General features: G+C 38.9%; 1 protein-coding gene across 1 annotated transcript in view; it reads right to left on the bottom strand.

Annotated features, from left to right (window-relative positions):
- The window catches only part of LOC124155236, a 553,184-nt gene that overhangs the window by 88,981 nt on the left and 437,529 nt on the right, over positions 1-26,674 (bottom strand). The window contains exons 2-4 of the mRNA XM_046528953.1: positions 13,309-13,637; positions 10,902-11,018; positions 8,958-9,104 (exon numbers count right to left, since the gene is read on the bottom strand). Coding sequence (XP_046384909.1) covers positions 8,958-9,104; positions 10,902-11,018; positions 13,309-13,637 — 593 coding nt within the window. The remainder of the gene's footprint in view (positions 1-8,957; positions 9,105-10,901; positions 11,019-13,308; positions 13,638-26,674) is intronic.

Below are 26,674 nucleotides of genomic sequence, written 5' to 3'. Positions count from 1 at the left end.
GATTTATGGCGTCCAGTTCACTCTAATGTTTTCTATAATCGCCCCAAAGCTTTTCTCGTTAAAAGCTGCATTGAAATTTATTGCTAGTTTTTTCTTCAACTGGAATTGTATAATAATGGAATTTTCATGAAGAGAACGAGAAAACTCTTTCGGACATCTTGTGTAGACGACGGAACAAATATAATCGACACAACAAGATTGTCTTATGTAAATTCTCGCTGAAGGACAGGTGGGAGGTAAAAACGGCAGAGGTAGACTCCGGATGAGATACAAAGAGAAGATGATGAAGGATGCAAAGTGGATTAATTATGTAAGTGTTAAAATATTAGATATATGAATCGAGCATTTTGCGACACAAATCTTCAAATGGATTGATGATGTTGATGAGAAAAGAGTATGAAAGGTGAATTAATACATAAAACACTTTGGATACAAGATGACCCCTAAAGTATTTATCGGTAGTACCCCAACTCCATTTCATTTACTTCATTAAATTTCCCAGAAGGGAAATTGAGCACAGCGGCCCGAAATTGCAAACGTCTACAAAAGTATTTTTTTAGTCAAGAAGTTGAAATGTTGCAAAACGTACTCGAATTCTTTGTAAATAACATCGCGAATAATTTTTTACTGTGCTTGGATAGTAACGTTATACATGAAGTCAAAGTTGAAAAAAAATTCTTGAAAAATTTACCTTATATTATATATTTTTGATAAATTACCAAATTTTCCCAACTTTGACATAATGTATATTGCTAATGTGCAAGTTCAGAAAAAATAATTCGGGTAGTTACAGACAAACTATTTGATAGTATGCATCTGAAGCTTCAACTTCGTGGCTGATAAAAACAGTTTTCGAGGTTTTATCCGGGTTGTTTCAATTTCACAACAAGAAGGGCGACAGGTAAGAGCAGCAAATAGTCCTCTACCCTGAATGTGTGAAATTCGCACGCAAGTGGAAATTCTGGGGTGAGCCTTACCCTCACCTATCCAAACCAATCTTCAGGTGGAACCATTGAGTAAGTGAGTGAGCTAAGTGCAAGCCTCCATGGCCGGTGCACAATGATTTTGTTTCAACTTCCGTAGAATTGGCCCCAGGAAGCTAAAGATTGTGAAGAAGAATCTATGAAGTTCTAGGTAAAATGGTGCCTGAGAAAAATTAAAAAAAGCTCAGAAATGCAATATGGAAGTTGAGATTTAACACATTCACTCTAATCGATAAGAAGGACACGGATTAATGATTAACATTAAGAAGAGCCAAAAAACACAGAATTTTGGGAGCGAGGTTTTCCAAGTAGAAGGAACGCAGAGCAAGTTTACCGAAACTGGCCTGTTCTCAATGATGGAAGGTGAATCAGCTTAGGAAGCATTGCACCAGAGAATGCAATAATACCATTTCAATGGAATATACCAGGACGTTAAAATTAGATTTCAAAGAAAAATTTCAATGAACACTCTAAAGCTCAAAAAGATAAAACAGAAAACGGGATCTTTCCAGTGTTTACGCTCGGTATTGCCACAAATGGCATGTATAACTGGACTGATGCAAAACCGTTGGGAATCGCCTTCAAGTATGGGCAGGTCTGGCACGTTAATAATTAAATAAAAATAATATTATTAATAATAATGCAATAACTTGTTATGTGTATTATTTTATGGAAAAATATGTGATTGCGTGAAATTTTAAAGTGTAAATATGCGTCAATATGTTTATCATTTATAGCATAAAAGGTCATGTTACAATACGTCACGAGTGAGTATATGGAACTCAACGAAAGTAATAAATCGCCACATTGACTCGCATCTGCTCTCATTTAATTTGACGCAAGTAGGTATTAAACAAGTTAATTTTTTGACATATATCTATTAGTATTACATGTGTCTTAGTGGTTTTGCAAGACATTAAATATGCACTAGCATTTGTGCATCATTTTTCTATTTATCAACTATTTTTGTACAGAAAATAACACATGACTCTATCATGTTAGACTACGAGGAGAAAGCAATTATAAGGAATATTTTACAAATTTTTATTTAACAAATGGTACATTTTGTAAATGGGTAACCCACCTGTCATAAAAAAATTATAATCATTATGCCTGTGACTAATTTATCCTGTAAAAATGGTATAAATTTACAATTTTCACTCCATAAAGGGAACGTTGTATTTAAATTTTCCAGTAAAATAGTAAATCCTAACCGTTAGAATCAAATATGGTTTCACACTACTTGAATACTGAGTTTAAGGAGAATGAAAAAAGAGAGGGCTCAGGTATTCTGAAGTTTGATACGTACGCGAGAAGCATTTTGCGGGCGCGTTGCTTTTTATTTTGACCCCGGGAGTGATTGAGGAATTGCACACTTTGCCCGGAGAGGTCTCGCACGCCGCCCGCGAGGAGGAGAGAGCGAAGCGAGAAAAAAAAATGAAGGCAGTGGGGCGTGGGAGAGCAAGAATAAAAAGGGAAGCGCCTTTTGCCCCGGCGAGGAAAGTGCCCCCTCCCACTGCAGCCATAAATCTGGTTATATTCCCCCAACCAAAAAAAAGAGAGTTATTTCACACCTCCCCCGGGGGCCTTCCGTCCTTCCACTTTATTTTTATTATTATTTTATACTTACCCACACCCACCCGCAAACAGCCAACCCCACACACCTTTAGAGTCGCTCCCATCCTCACGGCGGTGCGGCATACTACCTACAACAATCTCCTCCCATTTCTCCTCTCTGAGAAAACTGCCTTTGAGTCGCTCGAGATGATTTCAGAGTAAAATGAAACTCGTTCAAAGGGGAGTAAGGGCTCGAGATTTTAAGTAGCTTTCACAGGGTTCATGCCAATCTTCATTTTCCATTTCCCTGATTTGAAGTCCGAATTTCCCTCAATATTTCTTGCGTTGAATACGCAGGATTACAGGGAAAAATACAGAAATTTATAATGTGAAATCAAGTAGTCACAAAAAGATCAGTAGTATCAGTAGCATCAAAGCTAAGTTAAGTGGTTGGGCAGAAATGGGTTGCAAGTTTTCTTGGATATTACATTATTACTTATACCACTTCTTTTATTACAGAGCGCGACCAGGGTTTCAATGAATTATCATCATCTACAGGCGTAAATTATGATCCAAAAAGAAGCGCTCTGTAAAAAAGAAGTGGTATAAGTAATTGTGTAATATCCAAGAAAACGTATAATGGAATACCACAAAGTTAATCATGAGTTAGTGAAATTTTTTTGGCACTGGTTTACACTAAATCGGTGTATTAGTAGAACCTGACCGTAAAAAAATTTCCCGGACAATTCCACCACTTTAGATCCCAAGTTTTATTTCCATGACTTTCCGCTGAACGGTATGAACCGTGTTTAAACAGGTAGCCTTCCTAAATCGAGTTTTTCTTGCTCGGAAAAATCTCTAACGGCTCAAACACAACTCCAAAGGGTTAGATGGGAAACTCAGCATGAGCCTCAACCCTCGTCCGCACTTTTGAATGATGTGCCATCGCTAAACAAAAAAAAATCGCTTTTCTAATACTGGGGCTGGCCATGAAAAAAGCCTTTTTTCCCTTGGATGCGGTTGGTTAGCAAGTATTGGCACTCTACTTGGGACTTTAACCCCAGCAGTGGATTAAAACTGGGACCAAGGGAGTTCTTTTGCGGTAATCCGTTTCTAAGTTGGGTGAAATTTGTGGGACATTCCAAGCACGGTATCACTTATGGGACATAGAGCCGAAGTTCCAAGGATAAAAAGCAGGCTAGCCTAAATGCCGGGTTCATCTTCAAAATTTATTTTCGAGCTTTCGTCGCTAGCTATTTTAAAGGAAGTGGAAAATAATGTGCAAATCGCTTAGCTCAGACTGTGCTCTCCCATCGCTTTGCCAAAACACATTTGGTCGAAGCACATAGGAAGAAATAACTAAGATAAAGGGAAAGTCGGGATGGCAATCTGTACTTTAACACATGTTAGACCCAGAATTTTCCACTGCTTAGGGATAACCAGTGGCAATAACTGTATTTGAAAAAGATTTTGCACTTTATTTGGCACGGTATCAATATATTGTTCTCTAACCACAAGACAGCAATAATTTAACCTATATCATGCATTTATAAGACATTTTCGGCTTCTTCCATCGCATTAGGTCGAAATACACTTCAATATCCGTAAGTAAACGGCTTAAAATGGAATAATAAAATAGAATGTATGTAAGGATGGGGATTAAATGCAGTAAATGCAGTTTTGCTTTATATTCATTGACTTACAACGAAAAAAAACGCAGAAAAAATGTACCAAATTTTTAACAACTAATAGATTCGTTTCATCACGATACATTATGTCATATTTATAAAAATAACTGTATCAAAGGAATTGAATAACAGCAAAATTTATCTTAATATTGCACACTACCAGTAAAATAATAGCGATTAAGATGAAATTTCAAAAATTTGATTCGGTTGCGTACCAAAAAAACTTACCATAACAAAGGTACACGTGTAAATTTTTACGCAAATATGCAGTCAGACTGAAAAAATCGCTCCAGTCATCTTGAGGCCCATAACTGAGGCAGCAGGTTTTCCTTTTCCTGCCGGCGAACATTCCGAGGTCATGGCCCCATTAAAGGGATACGAAAAGATGGGTTCCAGGGGTGAGGCGCTCTGGGGTACGGAAGAGAGGAGGGGGAATAGATATTCCAGGAGATCATGGGTATTTTGGGGTCGTGAACTGGAGAGCCCCTTCACCCCTCCCCCTTTCCATGTCCCACCCCTCAGCACCTTACACCCTGGGCTCACTTTACGCCCTCCCACACTTCCTCGAAAGACGTCCCCTCATCAATCTCCTGCGAAGGAAGGCAGCGGAGGCGCGGTTACGGGAATCGTATGTGAGACATCGGCGCTTCCGTGTTTTTGTCCGCGGGGTTATGAAATACGAGGCGCCGTCGCCGAGTTTCTGCCCACCCCCGCTACGCGGAGCCACACGCTCGCTCTTTCATTCTTCTTCCTCTCCCACGCTCTGCGACATCGGATGTGACGACTTGGACGCTTGGAGGGATGACGACGCCCGAGGCCGTATACGTAAGATAACTTTATCCCAGGGCTGGAATTCTCCGACCAGAATTTCGTCTAATAGAAGGAGGAGGAAGAGGGCGAAGACTCCGAGAGTTTTCCGATATTGTTTCGTTCGGTAACGAACGCAAAAAGTCAAAATTCCTTCATTCCGGAGGAAATAAAACGTCATCCGCGAAAGCATTCATCCGAATATTGGTTCGATACGTGGATCTACGGTTCGTCATTCTCTTTTCGTCCCGCGGTGGCGAAAATAGAAGCCCGAAGGATTTTTTACCCAGTTTGAGCGCAAACGATAGTTGGTATTCATGAGGTTTCCGTGGTATTGTTCACATTTTCCATACAGCTTGGATCTGGAGACACCAGCGAGTTGATTAACCTCACAGAAAGTGTCCCCAACCAACCTGTTAGCACCTATGCGATAACCCCCTGGTAGACAAGTAGACAAAACTAATCTATTATACAGGAGAGGGGAGAATGTTTTGGGCCAAAAGTAAATTCAGTGGTATATGTGGTTGCGTTATATACAGATTTAAATCTTAAAAAATGATGTTTCTTTATAAATTTGGAATTAAGTCAAAGAAAGGTAACACTTAAAAGTCCTAAAACGTAGAAAGCGCGATTGGACCCTTTAATTTAGCAAGGAAATCTCAAAGCTCATACCACTGCTGCGTTAAGGAAAAAAAAGAAACTTAATAACACATTATTCTTGGGAAGTGTAGGTATAACCCACATCTGTCGTCCCGGAATCCATTTCGGAAACCCTAGCGAATTACCTATGCCGGGATTAGTTCAAAATTAGAGTGAAAAAGTTGCGCGCCTTCCTATGTTTTACTTTCGCGAAGCAGAAATGCAAAAGGTATTTTTTGTTGACTCTGCGACTGTGAAAACTAGCGTTCATTTTTTATCCCATGATCAAAAGCGACGCTGGAAATTTCAAAAAGTGAAGGAAGAAAAAAATAGGGAAATACACTAAGCCTGAAGCATAGGCAGCTATTAAAACAGCTATTCCCTTTCAGCCTAATGAATACACATTTTTCCCCAGCGTAGCATCTAAATGACGGCTACATTTTTGGGAGGCTAATCGAAATTTTATTATGAAAGGTACGGGAGTGCGGACCATTTGATGGTCGTCTCATCGAGAAACGACGAACTTAAAAGTGCACATTCTTGAATTCCACGAAAAACTGTGAATTGTACTCATTTTCCACCCGTTGTAGCGTGGATATTGGGCACCCTAGGAAAAATAGTGAAGTAGCTCCCACTATGAATCACTCTGACTATTTCTTTACAGTTTTTAATGAAGAAAAATGAGAGCTTCGCTGGACTCGAATTAAAAACATTTAATTCAATTCATTCTTAACTCAGTCAAGGAGTCGTAGTCGAGTCTTCGAAGTTAGGTACTCAAGGTATGAGCCTCGGAGATTGTTTTAAATGCGCGGCGAGGTAACTTGACTTGAGACGAGGAGGCCTATCGCAGAAATTAGTTCTGAGGGACTTCAGAAAATAAGCTGCAAAGGAAACATCCCAACGTTTGGATAGCTTTGAAAAGGACACACAAGGAAAAGGCCCATTTTGGAAACATTTACAACGGGTTTAATCTCCTTGGAGTGCTCTACAAATTCAATTACAGGGAACTAACCTAAAAGGAGACTATGGTAAGATAAGTACAAATTTTTTTTCAACATTTGCATCACGCTGAGGACCTATTTTAATTAATAATAATAACTATGAGACTATTTTTGGTTTGGCCAAGGCAAAGTCTTACAAAAATATTACACAAGGTATGTTTTTAAGTGTAATTTGACTCAAATTTAAGCTACAAATAGGTTATTTTGAGCGTTTAATTCTCGTCAGTGAAGTATTAAGAGAAAAAAACTTGGCAATAATACAGCTACGGAAAGCTCTGTGACTAATAAGTACGTATATAAGTAGAAAACAAGGCTCTTTACATAAGTTTAATAATGAAATTTACAAAACTAGAATAAAAAAATGATAGTTGATTATTGATAGTATAATTAAGCGTCCAAATGGATACAGCGTCTAGAGACGTTGAATACATTTATTTGACTGAATACTCGCTCAGTGCGATCAGACGGGTTCGTGCATTAATTCGAAAAAAGTAGAAGATTAATTAAAATTATTTGGGCTAATTTCCAGTTACTTCTAATAGCATCAATTAACTTTGTCGACGGAATGATTTAAATATTGGAGTTATGAAAATGTAAAATATTCTCAGTAGCTAACATAAAGAAACATCACGCATCCGAAGAGGCCTGTATTTTTGAGTCATTGTGTAAACTTTTCTCGGCACAAACTTCATCCGTTTGGATTCCGTTACTCGCAGCAAGGAACTTCCACAAACTTGTACTCCAGAAGATATTCCAACCGGTAGTGTCGCGGAAGTATTGGAAAAATATTCCTCAGACGCGAACCTGATGAACGAATTCAAGTTCTATCATTATTGACATGAGGTCGTTTACAATCAGACTACAACGAGTGTGGATGATGGATGGACCGTGTGCTATTCCATATTCCACGAGTTGCAAGTCACTCCTCTTCTTTCTGAGAAGCAAATGAAATTGATGGAATTGTGCACGAACACCTACGCTGTATAACTATCACTCGCGGGAAGCTAAAATAACTGGGAAAATAATTTTAAAATTTTTTCGCGATGTTCTTTTGGGCATTCCTTAACGCAAATAAGTTAAAAATTGTTAATAATGAGCCAGAATATGCATAAACGGAAAGCTTATGTTTCTTGAATGCAAACCCAAAAAAAAGCCTTTTTCCTAATGTATATTGTACCTATCTGGTTACTTCGATGCATACTGATGATGCTCAAAGAATACACCTATCATTTATTACCATTTCTTTTTTTAATTTTCGCTCTGCCTTGAGTTTATAGCGCTCACCAATCTGAAGGAACAGGCCGCTTAGATTTTTAACAATTGAAGGAAAACGGGTAGACCAACTTCCTCCCTCTTTGCTGAACTTCTGACCCAAGTTTTTTTCTTTCGGCTGTGAGAAAAACCGCGCAAGAAAACCCTGCACTTTAGGTCCAGGAACTATCCAACCTGCCTCGTGACTTTTGGCAGAGTTGACGATCACCTCAAATACAAGAATATTACGAAAGATAACCAACAGAACTAGCCTTGAGTTTATCAGAATAGAAATAAATTATTTGCAACCAGCTTGGATACATAATGGCATCTTTAGTCAGCAGCAAGAAATCTAGATTCAGCTAAAAAAATGTGGTTAGCGATATATATTAAGTGCATTTTACATTTCTCGCTAGTTTCTAAAGACGATAGAGTGTGACGAAACTCCAAAGTTAGCTTATTCTGTATAAAAAATAAATGTCGCCATTATAAAAATGCGCAGAAAAATTTACTAGGAGTGAATGGCCAAAAGATTTAATACTAAGAAAAAAATTCCACGTTCCACGTTTTTAAATTACGTTAAAATGTCGTTTTAACCTAATTAAAAATATGTAGATGTTAAAAAAATAGGCTAATCTCTTGGTATGGTTTCGAAATTATATTTATGCACCAGCGGCGATTGATAATTTTTACAATCAAATATATAGCTGAAACAATTCTCCTCCTCCAATGAACTGGGCCTGTTTGGAAAATGAGTAAAGGCTTGTCGATTATTTCGTTATTAAATTATATAAATTCCTACGACCTGATGATTCAAAAATAAGATCGCGAAATGTTGAGGTTAGAATAAGTTAATAATAAAAATAAAGATATCCACCATAAGTTTAAGACATCTGGAATATATTCATTCATATTTGGGATTGGATCTCAGGATACGTCCACTATTTGATGGGAATCTTTATTTATAACCAATGGAAACGGACGCAAAAACATGGAACAAATGCCGCGTGATTGTGGACAGGTGGACTCACCGGCACGAGGAATCGCCTGATCTCGGCGAGGGCGTATGCGATGCGGGCGTGTGCTTCTGCGGGCGCGGCGAACGCCGTCACTTCCACGTGCAGCTCTTCGTTGAGGTGCGAATAGCGCGGGTCACCGCTCCCACGGAGCTCCTCCTCCTGAAACAAAAGAACCAATCGATCAAGATTAGCCGACTATGGTAGCACCCCATCAGAGCAAAAAAAAAACCGGTTACAATTTCTCGTAAGTACTTCAATTTTCAACAATACAAGAGAATGGAGTTTGTGTGGTGGCCAGAGTGTTGGCTTCCCACCCTGTGGGTACGGGTTCAAATGCAGTGGCAGTGGACATTTTTCAGATGTATCTTGATCTATGATTAAGTACTTCATGGAGGGAATATCAAGTGCAGCACTCCGTCCGTCGCCTGGGACGTTAAGCTGTGGTCCCCTCAGCGCCTTTCGTTTTAGGGCGGGCGAATCCCGACGCCGGGTTTCTCTCTACCCGTCCCTAATGGCGCAAATGACCTCAGCTGTCGGTCGCCTTCCCCACGTACAATACTATACTTCAACAAATCATATCCATTCTCGTCTAAACATATATAGCAGATAAAACTCAGGGATCGGATTGGGATCATTACAACATAATTTGAGAACGGGAATTCCCAGACCAACCGTGACTATTCCCAGACACAACCTTCCGTTCCATTTGTATATTTTTTATTTAATTCCGTGAGACATTAAGATGATGTAGTTAATGATAAATAAATCTCCCATGTAATGGCCTTAATGTAATTTCCTTACTCAGCAAATATTGCTGAGTAATGAAACACCACATCATTAAAACCTCCTTTCAATAAAAACTTATTCCCCAGAGGCAATTGGTCTGCGACTCTAACTTTCGCATATAGTTTTACAATGTAAAATGAAATGGAGACCTCGAAGTATTATTTACCATTTCGCCAATTTTCGTCGGCGAGAAATGAATTTCAAATCCTTGGATTATGATGACTAAAATTTACATCCATCGATAGTAAATGAATTGTAAAAGAGTGTCGAATATTTCATAGTTCTCTCTGATTCAGTGTGCACTTTCTCGACTTGAAATGACTTTCTCGAAATGAGACACTGAGTTGATAACTTTAATCCATGATTCTCTATCTCACAATCAGCACCTTGGGAAATTTCACCTTAGCACTAGGAGAACTAATTAATCATTCCATTATGCATTGAATATTGTGTCTGCTCAGTTATCGTGAATCCATCATGACTTAGAAATTTTTAGCGAAAGTATTGACTTATTCAACTACATTGCATTAAATCATTACACGCCCTTCAAGAAAAAGTCGTACGCAATTCATTTTAGAAGCAATTTTTATTGCTAAACTTTAGGTGGATTTAAATACTAAATGATACACTAATTGTTAATTACACCACAAATGGCAATTATGATGAGATTCTCCTTTCGATCAAACATAATTATTTAGGCCACAGCAAACGGCTCTAAAACAGGCATAAGTAGTTTTATTATATTTACATTTATGGTTTAAGACTTCAGTTCTTTCTTTGAAAAAAAACGGAGTATAGCCTGGCCAGAAATTATTTAAGACATTAGACACGAAGGAAAGTAGCCTTTGCAAGACTAGGAAAGATCAAAAGAAAACATCTCATGGTATTGAAGGACGTATATTTGCATGGATATGTGATAGAGATATATTTATTAGCATATTTATGAAAAAGTGGAGATAGTTGAGGTCTTAAGTAGAAATATGTGCCAGTTCAATCAAGGTGTGAATGACCTTTGGCGAACTCTCTTTACTAACGGCCATCAGAAGTTTCTAGGGTAAATGTTAGCGCACCCAGGTTCGACCACGGCACATGGGTTGGGGCTTCCACGGGAAGCCGTGGCGTCAGGTGTTTACATGTTTGCAGCGGGTAACTTTCGCCGCACTGACCCACCTTGTGTTTATCCTTCATGGATCCTCTGCCTAATATTGCCATCTTGGTCATCGTCTCTTCCTGTAGTCGCTTAAGTGAATTCCCTTTTGGTCCCAACAGCTTCCCAACGAAGTTGAACTGAAAGGAGAAGATAGTGCAGTGTCATATATGTCACAGTGCTTCAATATGCATGCATGGAAAAATTACATATTTGGTACGATAGAATTGTTAAGAACAAGTGCCTGTGATGCTTCAGAGGTAATTGCTTAACCCTTAAACAACATGCCTTCTTACAAAAAACCTTCTTACAACATGAATTAGACAGTCGATACGTTTCTCGGATGATAAAAATACATGATGTGAATACATTATGTGAATACATACATCCGAGTCATCATGAATACATGATGACTCGGATGAAAAGTCGAGTTCATGGAAGAATAAAATTTTGCTCATAAATCGTAGTAATCAACCAGGGAGTTACTGGAGTCATAGTTACAACAAGACGACATATTCCCTTAGGTTACATTGCTGAGCAGGTTGCGCGTTCCAATGAACAATGAAGCTGGATTGGGGAGGAGGACTAACTACTACAAAATATTTTGTAAAAGAAGAATCGATTTCGTTTCGGAGAAAGGCAAAGAAGGTTTGTTTCAATTAAAACCTTATCTATAGATGGAAATCATGGATGGAAGATATTCAATGCCTAAAAAAGATCCAAACTTATTTGTCTGAAAAAAAATTACTTTTCTGTCAGAAAAACCTTTTTAAGTCTTATTAAGTCTCTCCACCGTAGAGCCCTAGGATTACCTGAGGTAAAAAACTAGAACGGCAACTGGAAGAGTTTCAAAAGACCAGGAAAACATATCATAGGCTGATAGTAGTTTTATCGACGTAGAAATTTATTTTAGACGGAAGATTCCTAATCTGCTGCTTTTCCTAGAAAAATTATTTGGGGCTGCTTCTCAGTGAACCCAAATGAGGGTCACAGTTAGGATGCACGACGGTCTGTTCCTTGAATTTGGGCTCCTACGAACTTTGAGGTAAAGGCTGGTCTTCACCTCTCGTGGTAAAATTGAATCCTTTGAGCTGCCCGTATGCCTCAGAGCACTACACGTTGCCAACGCTGGGCAAGTGAGGGGGCAATTTCTCATTTTGTGCACCAGAGAATGGGAAATATACCCTAAAGAGAGAGACTTCAAGTGAGGATACAATGCTTCAATAAAAAAAATAATGAAAACAAAGGAAATTAAAGACAAACAAAAACATTCAAGGTAAATACATGCAAGCCGCAGATAAGGAAGATGGCGGACGAAGTTAAAAGAAAACATGCAATTAGAAATGATGAGAATCAGACGTTAGAATACGAATAAGATTTTTATTATTTTTTAATCTTTTACTGGAATAGATTTAACCATTCGCATATTTATATTCACATTCTTTCAGTATACTAGTAAAATAAAAAAAAGATAATTTACAGAGGGGATATCCCAGAAAGATGAGTTGAATATTTGGTGACAATGTAATGAAACCAGTAAAATTTAAATTTAAAAGTGACTCATCCCCGGCGTAATGCCACTGCCACACGCAAGTAATGTAGGTACCGAATCCCTTAAGAACGTAAAGCATGTTTTGACTCTCCTTCGCGAAATATCGCGATGTTTATACTATATTACCAGCCACCTTTCAAAGCATGCCTAATTCCAATACAAATTTTATGAGTAAAACATTTTTGAGACAGAATAATGATATGAATGTGTTCCGATAACTTTCCCTTCACTTTAATTGCTCGAATGATTAAAGAATGTCACTGAATAGAAGGCGAAGGAGAGGATTATTTGCATCCTAAGCACTCAAATGAAGGTAGGAAGTGGAAAAAATGGTTTAAATGGAATAAAATATTCCTATGGAGTTTTTTAGGGCTCAATCTGGTGGGATTCTGACATATTCGTAAATTGAAAGTTACTGGCAATGCATTTTAGTTATACTTCACGACCGTTTTCAATAGATATTAAATTATAATAAGATCGGGAGATAATTCCACATGTAAAATTTAATAATTAATTATTGCTGTTGATGTTGATAGGGAGTTGTTGAAAGAAGGAGAGGGGTAGTATAGGGTAGTGAAAAAATGGAAAGTTGCTTGAAGGAAGGAGGTAAAAAGAAACTGCATCTTTAAGAAAATAAAGAGGGTTTGGAGCTTAGCAATCGGCTGAAGTTACATTCCCTTCTAGAAAACTCAACAGATTATTATACAAAACGTACTGAAACCAGACGTGAAGTAAAATTTAAGTATACGTGGAACATTGCCAGAAACTTTTTATTTTTTGTAATAAGGGATATAAAAACTGACATGAGTTCAGAGAGCGCACCGAATATTTATCAGTCCGAACATCACATATTTATTGAATATTGTAGTCATGGTTACCTTGGGGTGCTCCTTGGCGGGCACGAGCACCCTCACGGACACTTTGATCGGCTTCTCTTTAGTTATGTCCGCAATCTTCCGCTCGTCGCCGCTCGACCGCGCGGCCGACGACACCGCGGATGGCGTCGTCACCTGACCACCCGCCGGCTGCTGCTGCTGGTGATTGGCCGAGGGAGTGTTGGCCGCCTGCAGGGGTTGCTGATGCGTCTGCTGTGGCTGTTGCGGAAGCGTCTGTTGGACGCCCTGCTGGGCTGCGGCAGCGGCGGCAGTGGGGTCTCCCTGCGTCGGAGGCACCAGAGGCCGGCCTCCCCCTTGGATCCTCTCCATCTCTGCACGAGATAGGAATGGGAAGAGATTGATTAATGACGAGGTGGGTTATTGTACCGGTGAGGGGTGGTGGAGGTAGAGAGAGAGAGAGAGAGAGAGAGAGAGAGAACGCGAACGGTACCCGCAGGGACGTGATAATTTGTCCCCCATCGAAGCGTTATTAAATGAGCCGCGGGAGGGAATGAACCCGAATATACATTTATAAAAAATACGAGCTTCGGTTTTTTTTCCACGCCCATTGAAAATAATCATTCATCATAAAAAATAATCGGCATTCAAAAACATGCATTGCATTTTTTTCGTATTAATTCCTCAAATGTGACACTAACAAATGATTTAACACATCGCTGGTTATTTCAGGAATTGAATTTTTTTTGGAAGCTATTCCGCTAATGATAACGTGGCAGGTATTCAAAAAGAATCGTTGACAGCTGTCAATCTTTTGTTCATATTAATACATGAATGCCACTCAATTTTTACTCTACATTCTTCGCTGGCTAAATGGCACTCAAATGGCGAACACGAGAGAGGACCGGGAAAGCAAATGTGATAACAAAAATCAATTCGTTACCGCAAATGCAGATTAAAACTCGGAAAATATTTTATGAAGAGCAAGTAAAATAAATGCACAGCTTTTAAAATAAAATATTTTCGGTCTATTACTCTAATTTCCACTTATTCATCAATTTCAATCAAAATTTCACCGTGGAAAACGTCTATTGATTCTATTTAAATGGATTATAATGATCAGCTCCACTTCATATACCCATAGTTGGTAATAAGTGGAAAAAAGATCTTTAGTTTTGTTAAGTTACAAGTTACTATCCGCAGTGCAGTGTAAGATATGCGGTTCAAGACATATTTGCGAGGATTTTTGATGGAAGAAGTGAATAGGAACTTGCGTATCGATTTGGGCCACAAATTAGAAGAAATATTACATTTCGCTATAAATTTCAAGTTCCGCTGGCTGCGTGCAATGCAAACAAGAATCATTAGAAACTGTACATTCGCCGGCTATATAAGGAGTATTTATAATTCAACAGCTGAATGATTGCTCCCATGAAAGATCCTTTGCATTGTTATTACTCCAAGCTGACTTGAGAAATAATGATACTATTATTTACGAGGGACAAAAAAAGACGCTATTCATCAATTATTCATTGAGATGTATTCCTATTGGACATGCATTTAAAATGGATGTATTTCAGTTCATGACTCTACCTGCAGTAAACTTCGAGCACAATGCTAACTGCATTTGTCCGAAAATAAGGTTGGAGAAATATTTTTTCTCGTTAGAGGCAAACATTAACAGCAGGCCAAAAAAATTTATGTTGCAGTCGACCGTTTTAAAGAGAATGTGAGGCTCGCGCACGCAAACAAAGTGGGAAACAGGCTTGCGATTCGAAAACGATGCTAAACAATTTGCTCGTTTCCGTGGAGAATTGAGAAATATTTAAAAATGCATGGCGGTGATGTCGGAAATGGAGTCATAAACAGAAAATCAATGTTTGGCCGGAATTGGGGACGAAACCCGAGTCACCATGACAAGCTTCGGTCCGAGAAGTCTCGCGTGATCATAATTATTTAGATGGGTAATTCAGTTAAATATTCAAGCTTTAATTATGGAAATTGCTCGCAATTCAGAAACTGCCCACAAAATTAACAACTACCAAACATTCGAGTTTTTCGCCAATATTACTCATCACATGACAGTCCATAATTTGACACCGTTACTGCACGACATTTAACAAAAACTCAATCGCTCCCACGAAACAGTAATGCAACTGAGTCACATTTAAATTCCCCGTAAACTGATAATTAAAGTCGGAAATTGATGTCAAAACGTAGGTTAATTAAAACAAGCATTTAATTTCCTTCTTGACAAGAACATTAAATGACTGTACTTTATGAGAGGGTTTACTTCAAACGCTAAAATATATCTAATTCCAATTAGAAAATTTCGGGAAGGGCCGAGTACGTATACAAAGTTAATTCAATATTGTACAAAACAGTCTTGAATAAAAAAACATAAATCAATCCATACGTTGTTAAACTCCCATGCGGTTCGTCATAAGCATCATAATCATAAATAAACATTCCTAAAATTGGTTTGACGAAGCTCACCACTTCACTCTCCAATCTGCTAGCTTTTTCATATTAATCTTTTTCTTCTCTTTTCCATCCCATATAACCTGTGCAATGTAACTAATTCGGGGCTGCCTTTTGCGGTTCTTCCCTTCCACTTGTGATTCGACGGCTATTTTCATCAGGCCATCATGTGTGATGATGTGACCGATTAGGTTGCCCAGCATACTTCATAGGCTTCTTAGAAGACTTTTCTTTTCTCCCACTCTTGTATCTCATTACATACTCGGTCAATAAATTACGTTTCACTCCGCACGTTTCCGAGGAACACGTGCTCTCTCAGCCGTTTGACTACTAAGTTTATAAAAACGTTGACAACATACTGCGTCGGTATTTATCCTATAATACTTTGTCACCCGGAAACAGTAATTAATACCGCAGGCCAGTTGGGATATGTAGAATAGAACTCATCCCGCTATACGCCTCAGACGTGTGAATTCAGGGTAGGGGAGCCCGCTGCTTTCTCTGGGCTGAGTACTTATTTGAGGGGGATTGAAAGCTACATCCTGAATTTGAACCTGAGATACTTCGATCAGTTTCAGCAGCCCAACGCTCTACTCTTTGGGCTATCAAGCTGTCCAAATACTTCACATGGTTAAAATTTTTTTTGTCTCTGAGTACAGGAGAATGGAAGTTCACGAAAATAAGTTCGTTATTATCATCGACATTCTATAGATATCATGAGAAAAACTTATAGATATTTTACAAAGTATAGCAAAGAAAAAGTAACTTCGTACGCAGTCGCGCGCACGGGTGCAAAGTTATGCGATGCACCAAGGATGAAATCAATCAAATTGAACAAGCAATCGAGAGGTCCGTGTCGGCGATCCAATAGATCAGCTAGCCAAATGGTTTTTGTCATAGCGAATTTCATCTTTCGTGTAAAAAGAAATTTTAAGTTCTCTCGTTTCCCTAGGCCTGTATGCCAGCTGTTTTGTTAGACTTCATAAGAATCATATTTCTCTTTATCGATGTTCGAGTGTATTTTGGCGTTGAATATAAACAAATTATAATAAGTAATATGTATCCTAATTCACAATTAATGAGTGGTATTTTTTTCGACTACGATATTTAAACCATGTGGATAATTATCCGGACGATTTCAAAAGAATGCAGGTAGTTAATCAAGTAAACTAAATACGTTGTCGCTTATTTATGAACATGAACACGATACACATAAAAAATTAAGACGAAAAAAGAGACAAAAATGGTTGAAAGTGACTGAATCAAACAAAAAGAGAGCTAAAAAATTGTTCTCCTCATTAGTACATTTATTTCACGCCCTCTTTTAATGACAACAACTTCAAAGGTCACCTGAAACCATCTAACGAAATTCCTTATTTGATTAAGAAAGGTCGAAATTTTATATCAAGCGAACAAAGAGGTAGGGTACCCTTAAAATTTGGATATAAATTATACGAAAAAATAAATAAATTCCAAGTCGTCGCTCAAAGGAATATGAGCTTCACAAAAACGAGAGCGCCTAAATTTCGCACAGCTATCCACTTCCGCAAGCTTCTTTGAATTATTTCAATTTTATTTCAATTCGCGCCACGATCTTTCTCTGTCGGTCCGGGGGAACAAACGAGTAGCGCCGTCGCTGGAACTCCCATAAACTTTTATCCATCAAACTAACCTTATTAAAGCTGGGAAATAGAGAGCACAAATTTCAGATATCGTAGAGCGCTACCATTGGCTGGCATCTCCTACATCCCGCATCAACTTCGACGCTGAGTGTCTAATGAGGAGAAGAGAATTGGTGGCTGCCGGTCCAAAACGTGTGGACCGTGAGAAGTTTTATTCAGGAAACCCGCGTGATCCATAAAAAAACCTCGCTCAGGCACAAAATTCAGTACTGGATCCTAAAATAACATTATAAATTGGGAAAAAAAGCTAAAATGTTAACTGAGCATGTGAAAAACTGTCATTTGATCTTGATTTTGAATAATCGGAGAGCATATAAACACTGACGGTAGTGTTCTTGCTGGAGATACAAAATATGTGCAATTTTAGCGATACACTCTAATGTTAAGATGAAATTCATGCTGAAGGAACAACTATCTATAAATAAAATTGAATGGCAGTCTTAACAAATTAAAATTCATGAGCATATAAAAGCGGTTTTCAACTTTTCTCTTCAAAAATAATTGTTCAAATAAACAGTCTAAGCACTAGCCTACTGTTTCCGTATAGCATATGGTAACACGATACTAAATCAGTCACATCATATAGAGTAATTGTGTGGAGACCTGCGTCAAATCTATCCTGGATCAAATATACGGTGATGATGCAGCTATCATTTTCAAAAATTTCCTCAACGCAAGAAACGATCATACCAAGCTGAGATACTTTTGCCTTGCTTGCGAGGAGAAAGAATTAAAACCAAGACTGTTGTTTACAGTGGAGTGCCCACTGATTCTTTATATAAAATGTCACTGCCTCTTACCAGCAGGTGATCCCTTCTTAGCTACTCAGTTTCCTCCTCAAATTGGCCTCTCATGCTTCGCTGTTTGGTTAACCGTTTGTGAATGATACATTAACTCAATGAGAGATTATCCCCGAACAAGTAATTGAATCGTAACGCTGTGGACGTCACGGATGTCGTCATTTCTAATTTTCAATTTCTTAGGGAATTTGGTGAATGAGGAATATTTATTTTTGTCTAAACTGATAATGCACCCTTTCAACTTCCGAATTCTTTACAAAACTTGTGATGACTCCGACGCCATCAAGCAACACTACCAAAACTGTTGGCGAAGGAAAGCACCCAGTTGATAGTTATCCAAACAATTACGGCGTACTGTAGTGTCGCAGTCCTACCTCTCGGCACTAATTCCTGACTAAAAGGGTTTTTTCAAGTCCCCCAGACCGTTGGAGATGGCTTCTCCGGTGGTGCTTCGGCAGCTTCCGCCAGTGCTGCTTTGTGCCACGGCCGAGAAAGTGAGGAGTGCGGAAAGAGAATGAGGAAGAGACGGAGCGTGAGCAAAAGGTATGGTTGGATGTACTCGAGAACTTAAGAAGGGGGTCAAGGGTGTAATTACCCTTTCTGCCTAACATTAAATGCGCTTAAAGCAGAAGCTACTCCAGTTCCTCCTTTGCACTGAGGGACTTCAAAAACAAAAAAAAAAGTTTCAATTGCTCCGTATTGCACAAAATATATATAATTTTTCACTATATCGCGTATAACTCCCAACTTCAACTATTTTGGAATAACTACTCCACTAAATCATGGATGTGGTATTTTAATTGCGATATGAGTAAGTACGATCAAATATGAGGATAAATATTTTTAAAAATTCGGATCTCAGCAGGCGTGTCTAGAGGTGAAAATCTTCTGAGTCTTACGAAATTGTATTTTTCAGCAGTTATTTTTTTATTTACAAACAGCAACCTTTCACCACATTTTGACTTCATAGAGCCCGTATGAGTGAGATCTGGAAAGAACGTTTTCCTTAGATTAAAACGCAAGACATATTTTCAGGGTACTTCTCGCGTGCCCTGTATTGATGGAAAATATCAACTTTACCAACAACTAACGCTGCGGTAGAGCACGCGAAAGAACACAAATTTCGAAGAATTCAAGTTTGAAAATTAATAAAAATCACTTTTCCAATGAAAATATTGACTTTTAAAATAAACATTTTTGATCAATGTGGATTTCAAGGCAAAAAATACAAGTATGTAAAACTTTAGGTGCAATGTTGTATGGTGGAGTTATTTAACATATCAACAGCTGTATGTACACGAAAAAAATAATATAATTAATTCCCCACAACTAGGCTTCCGCTATATTTATATTGACATGGGCCTCATGCTCATATTCTCCCTCACAATTAATTGTATGAAAATAATTGAAGTTTAATGGGAAATTTTATAGAGAATTGATTTATGAAACTAAAGTAGGCTTTTATGCAGGTATAGTACGCTTTATTTATTAGAAAAATTCGATTTTCAAAGAACCAAAATAATACCAGACAAAATATTTTAAAACAAAATCGAGAAAGCTCGGCTTTTTACACCATTTGGAGATGTAATTGATACTAAAACGAATTAAGACGAGTAAAAAATACAACTACGCTAAAAGATGACCGAGTAGACGTATGACGAAAATTCGAAGATACACTCAGTATATTAATGCAGTAGACGCACCATTTCGTTATTAGCGTTTATTTGAAGATATTAGATGTTTTATTATTATGTTTATGGCTTTATATATGCTATATAATAAATTGGAGCGAAAGCAAAAAAATACAGTTAATCTCTGTATTCACTCGCTGTGATGCGGCCATATTTTTAGTACGCTATGCCATCACTAGAACAACGAAACTAGCAACCCCTGCTCTAAACTAAAAACGGCCTGAAGATCCTCCGGTGAGAAGCCCCCGTCTAATATCCTATGGTGACCACAACTACGTCACGTCCGGCCCTTTTCGAGCTTCTAGTACAGCCCTTGCTCCTATCGCAAAGGGAAGAGACAAGGAGAGGATGATAATCTGAACAAGAGAAGCATCCCGCGATCCACTGCTGTACTATCCACAACTGAAGCAGGAGCGAGGAGAAAGGGGGGGGGGGCTTCCCTACAAGCATGGACATACTCTTCCCCCGTCATCCCGACACTCTCGCGACCGAAGCAATTCCTGCCCTCATGCATAATTATGATAACCAAACAGCGCGAGGAAGGGTCTCCCCCCAAACTTCAATCCCACACCCCTCAGATCACCTGCCGATGTGACCGCCTCTCTCTACCTCTCTCACTCCAATACCTTGACTTTCTTTGCCCTTGCCGAAACCACCCCACCACCTCCTTCACCGCACTTCCCCTGGACGTGAGGATGTGCAGGAGATGAGAAGGTAACGCCTTGCTGCGTGGTAGACCAAAGGCTCGATTTCTCGAGGTGGAAATACACTTTTTGAGGGCAACGCAGGGTGCATAGGGTAAGGAAAATGAACGGATAATTAAAATGCAATGGATCAAGATTCTTTTTATACACTCCGCCATCAATTCCTGTTTTTTTAACATATTTACCAATATAATTACAAAATTGGCGTCTTCCGAGATCATTTGAGATTTTTTATCTCAGTAACCAGAGATGATTAAGCAATTATCTTTGATATTCTCGTATGTGTCACCAAGATAAACATAAGTTATCGCAACATTCATTCATTTTCTACAATTAAAATCATAATGTTTCGACTTTAAAATTACCATATTACTCTCAACTACAACACTTATACACCCATGTCTCGTATAGCGCAAGGGATGCGTTCCTTGGGGTCTTTGCGCTATACGAATTTGCGTTATACGAGAGCGTTTTAACATAGGGAAGATAGGGATGCGTTCCTGGTAGCATAGGTCTTGGGTATTGAATTTCCTCTAAAACATCTATATTCCCATAAAAAGCCTTAGAAAACATTATTTCTATAAATATTTATAGTTTAAAACATCTTTAAAGATAGTATTCACGCATTCAAAGACTTTTATTCACGTTAAAAAAAATTCTTACGTGCTTTCGAAATTCCATCCTGTCGTGCGGGTGGGCTAACATCTGCTATCTCAGGGGATCGTAATGCGTTGCCGGCAGTTGATGATTTTTCAAACTAGTCTAAAAACAACTATTGTGTCACCCAGGCCCTTTTGTCGCTCATCGAAATGACAGGAAAATGCTACTTTAAATGCCATTTCATAGCTAGCGGAGTTTATGGATAAGAAATCATTTTAATTTGAAGTCCTCCGAGTCATTAGCAGCTACGTGAAACAGTCTTTAAATGCCTTGAAACCTGACCCAGGTTTTCCTTCCCTGAAAATGAATGAACGAGAATGCATTCTTTTCCAAAAGAATATCGTCTCGTCAACACTAAAAACTAGTTGAGGGGGAAAGGAGCCACATTCAATAACAGCTTGGAGTTCATCAGAAAATGTTGTGGTGGCTGCGCTATCAACACTTGCAGATTCACCTGATATCGCCGCACTGAAAATACCTGCTTGCCGTTTAAATTCTGGAACCAACCGGAGCTTTCACTTAATGTCTCGGAGCGATTACCACTCTCGTCTTTTTGTACTGATTCACCATGAACTTTCCGTATGTGTAGACCGCTTGGTTGAAGTTGGTGCGGCTGAGGTCACTGTTGTTTTAGCTTCGTCTTTATTCAGAATAAGGCATCGTGAGTTTAAACTTCCGCGCAATATCGCTTTGACGCTCTCCATTTTCAAAGCAATTGACCTCTCTCAAGTCCTCTTCTAGGTTTATAGTTTTTATTGATAAATTCTTGATTTTTCTACACGCATTCCTATTTTTTGCCATATTCTCTTGGTTTTTACTCTGTATGGCTCTATCTAAATCACCTTCCACTGCTGAACTGTATTCCTGAGACGCAGAAGGCCTAAGACTGCGGGGAGGGAACGAAGCCATTGTGTTTGAGACTCTATAGCGGACCCTTTTATGTGTTGATGCTATTCATGCTCAACTCGGCCACCGCTCCATTTCTCCCCCGTGAATACCGATGACCTTGAAGGCTTTAGCGTAGACTCTCTACCTGGAAGTCAATCGCCCGGTAACCTACGACGGCAAAAATACGTCTCAAACCGTATTGCTGAAAAAAAACTCATTTCCACTAGCCCCACGCTTAATTAACGATCTAAATTATTTATTATCATTCTGTTAAGGAGACGAGATAAATCTTCGGTAGGCCGGCTATCTAGACCCAATGACGAGTAATACTTTTGGCAATTGCGCAGCAATGAATTTCGATTAATATATAAACAAAAAAGAAGATTTGAGGCAAGAAATAATATTACTATGCGTAAATTGATAGAAATTCCGTGTGTACTTAGCGCAAGTTCACGTTTTATCACGAGAGCGTTTAAGATTTTTGATTAGGCTACACTGCGTTGCAATGTTTTCCCGAGGAACGAATTTGCGCTATATCGAAATTGCGCTATACGAGACATGGGTGTATTGAATTTTGGGGCTATCTGTCCACCTATAGTCACAAACCAAAAACGATTTCTTACCTTTAATTTCAACCTAAATGGGCTGTGTTACGTTAACAGCTGCGCACAAATTTTGTTATTGAATGACTAATAATAATTCCTCTTTTTTAATAATATATTTTCTTTTTAATAACTTGATTTGATATCTGTCTAAATCGAGGTACTTCCGGAAAAAGAAACGGAACAATTATTTTCATGCGCGTAAGGAAAATTTTATAAGAACGATTTTCGAAAAAAATAAAACCATGAAATTCCACTAATGTAGCCTGCTGTCATGGTAACAGAGCGCGATGTACAAGGCTGTGCCAACGTTGTGCCCAGTCATCAGAAGTAACAATAGTAGCCGGGGTTAAACGTAAACTACTTTACTTTAGGTGGCGTTGGCGCAACTACTTGTGCAAGGTCAATGCCACCTAAAGTAAAGTAGTTTACTTTAGGTGGCGTTGACCTTGCAAATTGTTATCATCGTTATTGTCTTTGAAACTCCTGCGCGAACGACGGAAAAGTACACAATAATTGCTATGAGAAATACTCCTCGGACCGGGAATAGAATATCGGAGCATGCAATATTTACAAAAGTGACAAACGTCTTTATATTAACTTTGATATGAGCCGTGCGAAGAGGAGAGTACAGGAAGAGAGGTTCAAAGGTTCCAACTTTTACAACTACTAACCTGATAATGGAATAATTCGAGAAAGTCATGATCGGTTGCCATTTGGAGTTTGTTAAATGACGAAGTCTTTCTACGCGTGTGATTGCTTTTATGGCGCATGAAGTTTTCGCCCATTTAACACCAGCTATTCAAGGAAGATTAAAGTTCATTCGACTCACGGTTATCCGTCCTCGGCCTCCGGGAGTCGTGTTTTGCTCTCCTCATTTTTTCACCGGAATTCGAGAGGGTACAGTGGGAGAGGAAATTAAGGTGAAGCCAAAAACTCCGAGAAAGGTGAGCGAAGGGCGCCCACTGAGCGGAGTAAGTAGCGAGGGATTGCAGACTCGCTGAGCACGAAGCGAACGGAGAGAATTTTGAGGGACGCTTGGGGCAAAGAGAGAAAGAAAGGTAAACGTTGAAGAAGAGTCTAAAAGGAGTTTAACATCGAAAAAGCATCCAGTTTCGCAAGAAGAACATCAGAGATGAGTTCTAGGGCTCGGGGAAATTAGGCATACGAATAGCTCCGAATTTGATCTCGTTTTCATTTGGTAGGTTATCAAACAATCATGTTCATGAATTATTCCTCACTTATTCACAGAGTCAACCACACGGAAATGAAACCTATTATAGGAGATCATACGTCGAATTATTTCTCTTTTCAAATATATACATACAAAGATTATAACTTCATTAGGAATTAGTGCCACTTAAAATAAGGACTGCGAATCACAGCAGTATGGTTATCATAACAGGTTCTCTTGGTTTTTAACCATTTATTACTTCAACTAGCGGTGAGAATTCATAGCTCAGACTTAGAAGTAAGGTCATTCTTTAAGGCGTTATCTCATTGCCACATAATTAACGACATTGAAACTTCGGCGCACTGTAGCGTAATTTACCATCAATAGTGTATCTCTCTCCGATCCCAAAAATCATCCATTTTTTACGGGGATTTACTATTTCATGGTGTAATCCGTTACACCTTGGATTACTGTTCTAAGATAATTAGGTATCTAAATAAGGATCACTATCATCTAGACATTAAAGACGTACACGGAATCAACTACAAGTTCTCATGTCAAGTAAATGCTAAGAACTATATTAACCGTTGACATATTAAGTATACCATAAATAACTTTGCATTTTGTAATCTTAACAGGTGATAGTTACGGGCTAACTTAACTCAATCCCATCAGTGGAAAAGTAAACTAAACCGGAAAGGTTGACGACAAAACCGTAAGAAATACAGAAATATGAAAATGACAATAATTGACCTATGGAGACGAGACGAGAAAAATAAACTTTTATAGTTAACATTGGAAAATGATCGAAGAATACGAAATTCGAATGGAGAAGGTTATGCTGGTGAATGAAAAGACTGTTTGCCAAATCCACTGAGATAAATCACATAGATGGGAGAAAATTCTTGTTTTAAGGTGGTTTTATCTTCTGAATCATCTTCGAGGGGTGTAAACGATTTGCTTGGATTCCCCGGGGGATGAATAAATCTCTCTTTCGGCTAGCCTTTTCAATTACTTTTTTTTGACAAGTCTCTCTTTCGCACACAGTCCTAACTTTACGATTATGATTCTCATACTTTTTCTCCGCCATGTCTCATAGCTCTCACTCATCAGCTCGTTCGACCGAGGTCCGCCGGGCATACCCATGCCTCCCTAATCGCATTCTCCCCTCATTCTCCTTGCTCCCCCACCACTGCCGTATCCAAACACAATCTCCTTTCCCTTTCACAAGGTATCTAAAGCTCATCTTTTATTAATCGCGGAGAATCATTCATCCAATTTAGTTCTAATACATTATCCGGCCCATTTTGCACGTATTCATTCCATCAGCAGCATCTGGTCCAGCTGCTTTCCATTTGCAACAGATAGTAGCCTCTTTGTCAATCTTCCATCTCCATCATTGCCTAACCAAATATCTTTCCCGTATTTCATCATTAGATTTAAAGATGGCATTACAAATAAGATGCACCACCATCTCCAAAGCATGAACTCGTAGATTTCTTTCCAGAAGGGTTGCATAGCAAGGTAAAAGTTTACACGAACAAGATAACTCTAATCGTATAGTTATGTATGGAAATAAAAAAAATATTGCGTTTTCTGAACGTAAGGTTTTTGAGATTAACTTTCGAGGAAAATTTATTTTCAATGGTTTAATATATATTCAAGATCATTTTGTAATTCACCGCCTTTTCATAAGCACATCATGAAATTTATACTTGAAATTATTGTTGAAATACATGTGTAAAATTCTGCATATACCAGTCTCTTTTCTGAGTTAACGTACATGCTTATCAATCAAAGACAATAATTGTTGGCACTTGCTGGCCAAGTATTATTTACCGAATCCGTATAGCACATTCATTAAACAGGCAAAGCACCCGAATTCACCGACGGACAAAACTGGCGAGATCTAACTTACGAGTAAAACTGCAGGATAAAAAAATCACTCACATTTTGATGAAAAGAGAGTTACATCCACGGTGATTTTCTTTAAATTAACGAACCGAGTTTCAATTTTATTTCGCCATCACTGCCCGACCTACCGATGACATATCCGCAATTAAACCCGGGGGTCGTGAACTCCTAAAATTTTACCGAGGAAAAATTTCCCAGACATTTCATTTGATGCGTCAAATTCACCAGAATATACGGAATTTGAAACGGCGAAAGTGCTCGATACATTATTCCTGGAATGGATACCTATGAAACAGGTCAGAATGTCAACCGTCAAATGATTAAAATAGTAATGATCACGAGTGGCGAGAAGTGTAGCGGAAACGTAGAAGTTTTTTTTTCTCTCGGTCACAGCAGCCTCTACCAGATGTAATAAACTCTCTCCATCTCTCGCCGAGTCGTCGCTTGATTGGTCAGCCGTGTCGTTACATAAATACATCCGAGCGCTCGTTCCTTTGCACTCCACCGCTCACCCCAATCAATTTGCCCTCACGACTCCAACACAGTTTTTTTTCTTCGCCCGACTTCCTTCCCTCATCCTTTTCCACACTTCTACCTTTCCTCCTCCTCCGCCCCCTAACACTTTGAGGGAACTTTCTTCCCCTGCTGGGAGCATAGACCCTTTCGCCTCAACTTGTTCCCTCTGACCCCCCGACGGGATGACCACCACTACCGTCTTCCTCCCCCACGCTGCAATTATCTCCGTTTCTCCCCATCTCCATTATCGCCGCCGAAAACCATGACCCTAAACTCCACGTGGTCTCTATCCCTTCCTA

The sequence above is a fragment of the Ischnura elegans genome, chromosome 3 (genome assembly GCF_921293095.1).
Source record: "Ischnura elegans chromosome 3, ioIscEleg1.1, whole genome shotgun sequence".
Classification (NCBI taxonomy): Eukaryota; Metazoa; Arthropoda; class Insecta; order Odonata; family Coenagrionidae; genus Ischnura; species Ischnura elegans.
The sequence above is the reverse complement of the archived record's forward strand: the minus strand, read 5'-3'. Positions and strand labels throughout refer to the sequence as shown.